At 39.8% G+C, this 9,567-nt stretch overlaps 1 protein-coding gene across 4 annotated transcripts; it reads left to right on the top strand.

Annotated features, from left to right (window-relative positions):
* Nucleotides 1-482: 482 nt before the first annotated feature.
* Best1 (Bestrophin 1) lies at nucleotides 483-9,506 on the top strand. 4 transcript variants are annotated; one of them, NM_001275523.1, is made up of 8 exons: nucleotides 483-778; nucleotides 3,509-3,721; nucleotides 4,736-4,846; nucleotides 5,195-5,951; nucleotides 6,009-6,251; nucleotides 7,114-7,771; nucleotides 7,893-7,937; nucleotides 8,660-9,266. In NM_001275523.1, exons 2-8 carry the CDS (start codon nucleotides 3,651-3,653, stop codon nucleotides 8,983-8,985), a joined length of 2,211 nt encoding a protein of 736 aa, NP_001262452.1. In that variant the 5' UTR covers nucleotides 483-778; nucleotides 3,509-3,650; the 3' UTR covers nucleotides 8,986-9,266. The 4 variants fall into 4 exon arrangements, with proteins under 4 accessions (NP_001262452.1, NP_001247018.1, NP_001138033.1 ...); NM_001260089.2 differs by having other exon boundaries at nucleotides 6,009-6,395; NM_001144561.2 differs by lacking the exon at nucleotides 7,893-7,937 and having other exon boundaries at nucleotides 6,009-6,395; nucleotides 8,660-9,506.
* The last annotated feature ends 61 nt before the right edge of the window (nucleotides 9,507-9,567 follow it).

Raw genomic sequence — 9,567 nt, 5'->3', positions numbered from 1 at the left:
ACGAACTTTGAACTACTTATTATCATAATCTACCTTCATAAAATTTCATAGATTTATAGTTTCAGGTTTCCCATGAAACAAAGTGCATCTCGTATGCCCAGAAAGCCCAAAAGTATACAATGCTTTTAGACAACACAGGTAAAATTGAGGTAAGTCGCGCACCTAATGAAAGGCGAATCACCTCACATCATTGATAATAATAAATTTATAATAAATTGTACTCGAAACTATATGCATTATAATTGTACTTAGCTTATTATAGATTATTCAATATTATTATTATTATTATTCCTGATATTTATTTCCTCTTTTTGTAACTTACTTCCGGCGCCCACCCCCGTTTCATCGAATTCGCCCCTGTGCTCGGCTTATCTTAGTCTCTCTTTTCGCTCTCTCTCCGCGAATTTCGCACTCGTTTTCAGCACAAAGCAGAGAATTTCTGAGAGTGAAATTAAAGAAAACGTAAAACCATGGCGTTCTTTTCAGTTTCACATTGGCGGTCGTTGAGCGCGGACGTGAGCATGTATTTCTGTTTGAGTGTGTGTGAGTGTTAGTGTTTGTGTAAGAAGTTCGGCGGCAACGAAAACGTAAAATAGTGAAGCATAAAGGCACAAAGTGAAGAAATACTCGCACATAAACCGATGTTAGTGTGTTTGTCTAAGCCCTTCTACCTCTTTTTTTGCTACCTGCCAATTTGTTAACTTTATTGTTGCTACCGCTTGCGTGCCGTGAATCAAAGTAACAACAACCGCCACAACAACAACATGCACAAATAAATGTAAGTGTGTAAGTGACCGTGGAGCGATTTAATAACAGTGCAAAGCCAGGAATAGCAACTAAAATCTGTTTTTAAACGCGCGACGAATGAGTTTAAAATCGATTGCAGCTCGCAAAAATTGGTCAACATCACAAATAGTAGAATGCACCACACAATGCCCTTTAGTTATATACCATGTACATGTAGATGTATCATATCCCGTGACTCATCCGATTTGCTTTTGCATATGCAATCTCTACGCAAATTACTTGGGTGACCAAAAGAAAACTATTAATAAGTTGCGTTGAAGATAACATAATTGTCGAGCGAAAATATCATAAATCATGGCGAGAATATTTAATAATTTATTGCTCTAACAATTAGGCTCTCATATAATAACTTATGATTAAATACAAATAATTCAATTAGATTGTGCTGCTCACCCCATACCCCTTCAAAATAAAAGATTAGCAAAATTATGAATGAAAACGTAAATATAAGAAATAATAATAAAGCTAGGGGTGCATTGTACATATAAAGTATTATTTTGAAGAATTATTTCCTTTATGTTTCGTAACATTCGACCACCACCTTTTCTGCCACTACTTTCTACTGACGCCTACCCAAATTTTGCCAATTCTTCACAATGTCTGCAATGCTAAGAATTTTAATAAAATGCAATGAGCACTCGGTTGAGAATAATTTAAATTTAGCCACGCGCCTTTCTGGCCCACTGACAACTCTCGCCAGCCAAGTGTTCGTCGAAAAAGTCATTAACCTCGGTGATTTGGATTCGAATGTTGTCGTCAGTCTAGAATCAGTGTAACAAATATTGAATGTTATGCTAATGGGAATGATAATAATGGTGGCCAAGTCCGCAAACATGACCGATATATTTGACTTTGTAGGTCAACGATGTTGACGCTGAAATTCTGATCTGCAAATATTGCAATCCTTATATAAAACCCAGAGAAGAGGTCAGTTATCGCGAAGCCAGCGCATCGAACAGTTTGCTCAATAAACAATTGTCTGCGACAAAGGAATCAGCAAAATGTCACTGCGTTGATATATAGGGTTGATATTAGGGTTGATATATATCCAAGAAGGGTTCGGCAGGGCAGTACCCTGTATTGAAGAGGAAGGGTAAACCTTCGAACACAACGATTTGAAATAAGCAAAAATGGAAACAATAAATAATGATCCGCCATTGTTGCTTTAGGCATCAGTAAATTATTTACTGCGATCATTTCTTATAGCTGCGGTCAAGATATTAGCTACAAATGCGTTTGAATACATGAAAAAAACAGTGTCGATAAAATATTTTCCCTTAACAATACTCAAACAAAAAGGGTTAACTCTTTATTTATTTAACGTACACAACTAATCTTTTGTCCGCTTCTGTTTACTTGCTTAGTTCGTTTATACTCGTATATATACGATAAATTAGCTTATTTGGTTTATACCTACTATATATACAGTTGAAAGTCTCGGTCCTATCGCATTTCTCTTTGTTTACCCAGAATTTAAAACGCTTGCTATTTCAGCGACAAGCGATCACAAGGGAGTGATAAATCAATAGACTTTAGAAAATCTTATTTAAAATATAATAAAATAAACCCTTAAAAACGATGAGTTACCTTGACTGGACTAATCAAACCCGAACTAGTAGTTAGCAAACTACGTCACTTTATTGTTTTTTTATTTTTTTTTTTGAAGGTTTATACTCATGAGAGAAATAAATCAAATCGAACACGAGCATACACAGAGAAGAATATATTATATGTTTTATATTACGATAAATATAATGATCTTAACTTTATTGGGATTAATATTGCAAATACATTACATTATTCTATATTGTATTGCTGCAATACTAAAATACTATGATTATTATATAATTTGCTCTTGTGTATAATTTTACGATCGCTCTGCAAACCTATAGCGATACCCTCTAGAGTAAACAGACCGATTCATGATGTCATGTTCGCCGCACCAGAAAGGCCGGGATCACATGGCACATGGTCGGAATGGTCTTGGTAATATAATTTAAGCTCGGAGCCGAGTTCGCGGCGTGATTTTAGATCATTAGCTCACCGGTTAGCAGAAATTCTCGCATTTTTCAGTCTCTCTTTTAGGACGGAAATTCATTATTTTATATGTATATGGAGAAAAGCTAACTAAATGAGCTCATCTTGGTATCAATATATAATGTACTTCCCCGAAGAATTCAATATCTAAACGGCATGTGTAACTTTGAGCTTGTTTGCTTGGGTAATTGATATCTAATCGTTGGAAGCTGACCCCCAGAGACACCTCTCGAAATCAAATGGAGACCGCCCAAACACTCAAACGCTGACTTTGACATCGCCCACACGCAAAGTTGAGTGTATTTTAGCTCAGCGCGTTTTCAGATACATTTTATATACACAGAAGTATCTGAACATGCATCGGGGTTTATGTGGCATCGTCCATATAAATTGCGGCAATTAATATAATCTACCCGAAGCTGTTGCATTTCTGTTAAATGTTAAATGCATTTCAATTGTTTTCCGTGCCGCGAGTTTCCTTCACCGGTTTCCTCGCATGTCTAATTGTGAAAAATATCGATTTTAGAATTTCAAATTGCATTATTGTACAGGTTGTGAAAGCCCTGTCTCCGATTCCTCGTACTGCCATGAGTGATTGCTCTGTAATTACATAACCCCGTGCTCTATAAAAAAAAAATGTGTGTTCTATCTCATTTCATTTCAGGTGAAGAGTGGAACTTTCATTTTCGACAAACAACAATGTGTGAGACGCGATAAGACAGTCGGAAAGAAGAACAGCAATCTCAGCTATAAAAGAGCACTATAAACAAACTAAATTGGAGGTGGAATTAAAATAGGAGAGAACAATGACAATTACGTACACAGGTGAAGTGGCCACTTGTCGCGGCTTTGGCTGTTTTCTCAAATTGCTGCTCAGGTGAGTTAAAGTCTTATGTACTTCACCCAATATCATCTATATGCTATGACAGTATAGTGCGAAATTGTTAGCTGCTTTGCTAATTATAGACCATTGACACACTTCGGAGAATTGGATGGGATAATCAGCAGAGCAACACAAGTGCAGCAAATGCAAATTATATAACTTTCCACCGTCCTTCATATGGCAAACTGCAATCGCCACCAGAGTCTAACCCCCTCTTCTATATTATGTGTAATCTAGACCCGTGTAGTCATAACTCTGACATCTGTCACAGCTTGTTGTCTGAATTATAATTTAATAATGTGGGGGTAGAGTTCTTTCACTACGCATTTCGCCCATTCATATATTGCTGATATGGATTGTAATCTATTGGGCTGCCAGTTAAATAGTTGATGATCTAATTAAGCTGCTGTTTATAACGCCCAATAATGGTCAATAACCCATGGTCAATGGGAATCTCCCTTAATGATTCACTGGTCCTGCCATAGAAACGCTCTCTTCAAAGTTTCCAAAAAATAACCATATAATTTTGTTTTTGTGTTCAGTAAAAATACCATTTCTTGGCTATAAGATATCGCTTGATTGTTCATTATATCACGCTTTATTCACCTGATAAGCTTTATAAATATCGTCTGAACGTCATGTCAAGTCAAGCGCACATTTCTGCGGACAATGTTTATATTTCGAGGGCTACAAAGTATATTTTATGACGTTTCGTGTGTCAACAACAAGTGGCCAAAATAATCCAGCCCATATCAGCAGGTTAGATTCGCCATGACATATCATCCTCAGACACACTGCCGCTGGTCAAATACGAATTCGAATATCATGTGGGGATTCTGGAACGAATCCGTAGCAGAACTTATTATTGCCTGATAAGGGTCAATGTATGCTGATTAGCCTGACGTGTTCGCTCTATTTTTATAGGCTGATGTTGGAAGAATCGCAATAGTAATAGTAATATAGTATTTTCAAATTTAAAGGTTCAATACTCATTTTCCCACTTTTCAGATGGCGAGGAAGCATTTACAAACTGGTTTGGCTAGATCTTCTGGCCTTCTTGACCATTTACTATGCGATCAACATGGTGTATCGCTTTGGCCTCAACCCCGCACAAAAAGAGTGAGTAATAAAAAGCTCCTAGAGAAGATCAGTGGAGTTGTGGTGCCTACATTAAACCATATTTATTGAATTTGAAATATTATTATTTTTGAATTTATCTATGTTCCATTCAATTCGAGAAAGTGCTGATGGGCTCTAACTCAAATACAATGTACAATTAACTTTAAATACACAGACAGTAGAAAGTTTACTCAAAACATCTGAAAATAGCTCTTGACAACTTCACAAATGGTGTTTTAATAAAATTAGCTGATGCTACAAAATACATACATATATGTATGCAGATCTTCTTCTCCACCGATCTTGTCCTCTTTTTAAGCGCCTTACTAATAATGCAACTTCTTTCAGAACCTTTGAGGCCATTGTTCAGTACTGTGATAGTTACAGAGAACTCATACCCCTGTCCTTCGTGCTTGGTTTCTATGTATCGATTGTGATGACCCGTTGGTGGAATCAGTACACCTCCATTCCCTGGCCAGATCCCATCGCCGTGTTTGTCAGCTCGAATGTCCATGGCCAGGATGAGCGAGGACGCATGATGAGGCGAACAATAATGCGATATGTGTGCCTTTGCCTGACGATGGTCCTGGCGAATGTTTCGCCGAGGGTGAAGAAGCGTTTCCCCGGCCTAAATAATCTGGTGGAAGCGGGTCTGCTAAATGACAATGAAAAGACCATCATCGAGACCATGAACAAGGCCTTTCCCAGACCTTCGAAGCACTGGCTGCCCATCGTTTGGGCTGCCAGTATTATAACCAGGGCCAGAAAGGAAGGTCGCATTCGTGATGATTTTGCTGTGAAGACCATCATCGATGAGCTAAATAAGTTTCGTGGTCAGTGTGGACTCCTCATCAGCTACGATACCATTAGTGTACCTCTGGTGTACACCCAAGTGGTGACCCTGGCGGTGTATTCGTACTTCCTTACCTGCTGCATGGGTCAACAATGGACCGATGGCAAGGTGGTGGGCAATACCACATACCTGAACAAGGTGGATCTATACTTTCCTGTATTTACAACGCTGCAGTTCTTCTTCTACATGGGTTGGCTCAAGGTGGCCGAGTCGCTGATAAATCCATTTGGCGAAGACGATGATGATTTTGAGGTACGCATTAGAACACATTTGTTAGTTCTGCGAAAATCAATAAAATATATTCCTCAGGTCAACTGGATGGTGGATCGCAATCTTCAGGTGTCCTATCTGATCGTCGACGAGATGCACCATGACCATCCGGAGCTGTTAAAGGATCAGTACTGGGACGAGGTGTTCCCCAACGAGCTGCCCTACACAATAGCTGCCGAACGATTCCGGGAGAATCATCCAGAGCCGTCCACTGCCAAGATCGAGGTGCCCAAGAATGCGGCCATGCCATCGACAATGTCGTCCGTTCGCATCGATGAAATGGTTGGTAATGCTAATGGTGATCCCGCCGCCGCTGCGGATGCGAAAGCCCCGAACCCGGTTACGGGTCAAGTTCAAGTTCCGGGTGCGGACACCGGCGTCCAAACCGTTACTTATGATTTTCCCAAGGGCTCGCCAGATGAGGAGGTTAGAATCAAAACGTTGGCCGCATTCCCTAGCGTTACGAAGCATTGGCACCAGACACTCAATCGGTTAACAAAATTCATCATTCCCTCGTCCTGCGATCCGATCCAAGTCGAAACTAAATCCAAATCCAAATCAAAATTTAAAATTTCTAACCTCTTTTTCTTGTTCAACACGAAGAAACATTGCTTTTGTGGGATCACAATTCGCTCATTGGCATTCTGAGTTACAGCGGTGCTTGGTATATACTATAAATAATCTAGATGTACAAATTGTGTATTAAAATAAGGAGCAGGCACAGTAATGTTCAAATGTTAGTTTCAATTTAAAGCATTTATATTTTGAACTATTACTTTTACTTTAGAACTTATTCATATTTTTATATAAATCGATTATTTCCAGTTTATATTTCAGTTAATATTCCTACACTTATCTTACTGTGCCTACATCCAGTCTAACCATAAGTTAAGAATGGTGTTTGTGTCTCTACGCTTTAAGAATGTGAATACTAACTTTTGATTCTAATTGTCTAAAAGATCTGTCCACAGGCTAAGCCTTTAACAGCACTTCGCACTGCACGACTTTCAATTGCTTTCTGCTGCACTGACCTTAGAGCACTAAATGGTTTCAAGTAATCCGGGCACAGCGGAACTGCACAATCTATATACTAATTAGTTAATGAATATATGTCTAACGTGATGCTTTCTATTCCCGAAACTAGGCCGATGATGCCAGTGGCATTCACTTCTCAGCTGGAAATGGCAAAATGCGCCTGGATTCCTCGCCCTCGCTGGTGAGCGTTTCGGGAACTCTATCCCGGGTGAATACGGTGGCCTCGGCCCTCAAACGTTTCCTGAGCCGCGACGATAGCAGGCCGGGATCGGCAACGCCCAGTCAGGATCAGCCCTACAAATTCCCGGCCAGCGCCAGCTCGGCGAGTTTATCGGGTGCCGTGGTAGGATCGGCTACATCGGCCGGAAAACCAGCTGGCAGTCTTAGGATTACGCAGCAAGTGATCGAGGAGGTGGACGAACAGGCGACCATAACATCCATGAGAGCCAATGATCCACGTCCCAATGTCATGGACATATTCGCACAAACCTCGTCGGGAGCTGGAACCTCTGGACCGCTGCAGCCACCACCGGCCCACTCGGAACCGGTGGACATCCCGTCACGTCCGCCCTCATACAATCGGGCCCAATCCCAGTACGAACCCAACCTATTTCCACCTGGCGGAGTGGATGCACTGCTCAGTACTTCAGCTCCTGCGGGCGGAAGTCCCCTGCTCCTGTCTAATGCAGCCACTGCACCCAGTTCGCCAGTGGGCGAGAGCTCCAAGTCCCTATACGATCCACAAAAGGGCGCCAGCCGAGAGACAGGTGAGTCACTTAACCGTTTTCCATCCCAATCAGCGGATGTGTTAGAGCGCCCAACCGCTTCTTAAACTCATTTTTAACATTTGTGTATCTTCATTTTCAACAAATTCGGGAACTTTTAAAGAGAGGCCCGATGCACCGCAGGTTTTCAGGTGGTTCGTCACGCCCGGTAAAGTTCACATCCATTGGCCCTATTAACTTGTTCGAATATTTTAGCTTGCTCTTCTACGTAATCGTTGCTGATTTCCCTATTACACTCTTATTTTTGTTAAATTTTTTTTTTTTGATTGTCTGCTCTTATTTTATGATTTATTTATAAACGAAAATGTATACAGTTATTTCCGTGTGTACTAAAAAATATTTTTAATTGAAACTTATTTAGTAACAAAAATTAAACTATTACTAATTTTAACAATTTATTTTTGAATATACCCTGCAAAATTAATAATGAAAAAATTGCTAATAAGCTTTTTGTTTTACAGTAACCATTTTTTAATTACTTAATTTAGTTTAGTATTCAACCTAACGAACCCACAAAAAAACCAAAACTTCCCACAATATGTATCTTTTCCAAGCTGTCTTTAAATTTACATTTTTAATTTAGTTTTATATTTGAATTTTAAAACAATTGGCATGTGTTTTTTTGAAAGCGATGCCCACTTGTTGAGTACTTAACCCAGCTTGGCTCTTTTAAATTAAATATTTTGCGCTTTGTTTGACCGCAGAATAGGTTTCTGGCTGGTCAAGTAGGTAGCCATGAACCCGTAACCTCAACTTCATATTGGTACCCGCCTAGCATTAGTCCTAGCCATTTCGTAGACGTTGCACGTTGCGTATGATGAATTTAACCATGGCATATACTTTACTGACACTTACCATCTATGTTTCCAGTGGAGAGCATGGACCTGAGGTCCTCCACGGATCTACTCGGCGATGCGGCAGTGCAGCCCGAAGACGAGGGCGATGACTTCGATAAGCTGAAGGCGGAACGCGAGAAGGAGAAACTGATGCGACAGCAAAAGAATCTGGCCAGAACTATTAGCACCGCTCCGGGAATGGAAGCCACGGCTGTGCCGATGGTGCCAATGGTCCCAGTGAACGTGGCAGTGCAACAGGCACAGCTGCAACCAGTTGCATCCAGTGCCGATCTTCTGGCCGGCGGAGATCAGTTCTCCAATTCGACGATGAAATCGGAGGACGCCATCAACGGCAGTTGAAGGACACCTAGTATTTTGTTTCGTACACTTACCTAGTTTAAGTCTAGTGCATTATTTAGTTCCCTAAGCTGATAAGCTAAATTACCTATACTATATTCTAGACGTATATGCCGCTGACATATACTGGACATACGCAAATTAACGGACAGTTTAAGAATGCTCATAATGTCTAAAACGAGCTCGAGTGATGATGGACCTAATTAACGCAGTTAATAACACAAATACTAATATCTAAGTAGAAAGTTTTTGAATTTTACAAATATAAGTTATTTTGTAAATTGATGACGAATTGTTTTTAATCTTTTAAAAGGGCAGTTTTTGCTTGGCTGTAAAATTGGTACACGTTTTCAAAGAAATGAAATCAAAATTTTTGAGCATACATAATATAACATACAAATAGATCTGTGATTCTTGAAACGGAATCTCAAAAATATTCGTACTTTTAGCTAGAGTAGAGTTTGATATGTTAAACGGATGCTAAAAACATACGAAAAGACTTAAATAAAAATGAAATGCCAAATAAAAAAAGCATACCGTTTTCTTGCCCTTAACCGTTAGTTTTAATAATTGCTCTGTAGTTCC

This window comes from Drosophila melanogaster, chromosome 3R (genome assembly GCF_000001215.4).
Source record: "Drosophila melanogaster chromosome 3R".
Taxonomy (NCBI): domain Eukaryota; kingdom Metazoa; phylum Arthropoda; class Insecta; order Diptera; family Drosophilidae; genus Drosophila; species Drosophila melanogaster.
This window is presented reverse-complemented; position numbering and strand designations above follow the sequence as displayed.

Coding starts and splice junctions, on each gene's coding strand:
- Best1 (NM_001260089.2), top strand. CDS start 3,651: ATGACAATTACGTACACAGGTGAAGTGGCCACTTGTCGCGGCTTTGGC. Junction 6,396..7,113: donor AGGGCTCGCCAGATGAGGAG/GTTAGAATCAAA, acceptor TCCCGAAACTAG/GCCGATGATGCCAGTGGCAT. Junction 7,772..7,892: donor GGGCGCCAGCCGAGAGACAG/GTGAGTCACTTA, acceptor GAACTTTTAAAG/AGAGGCCCGATGCACCGCAG.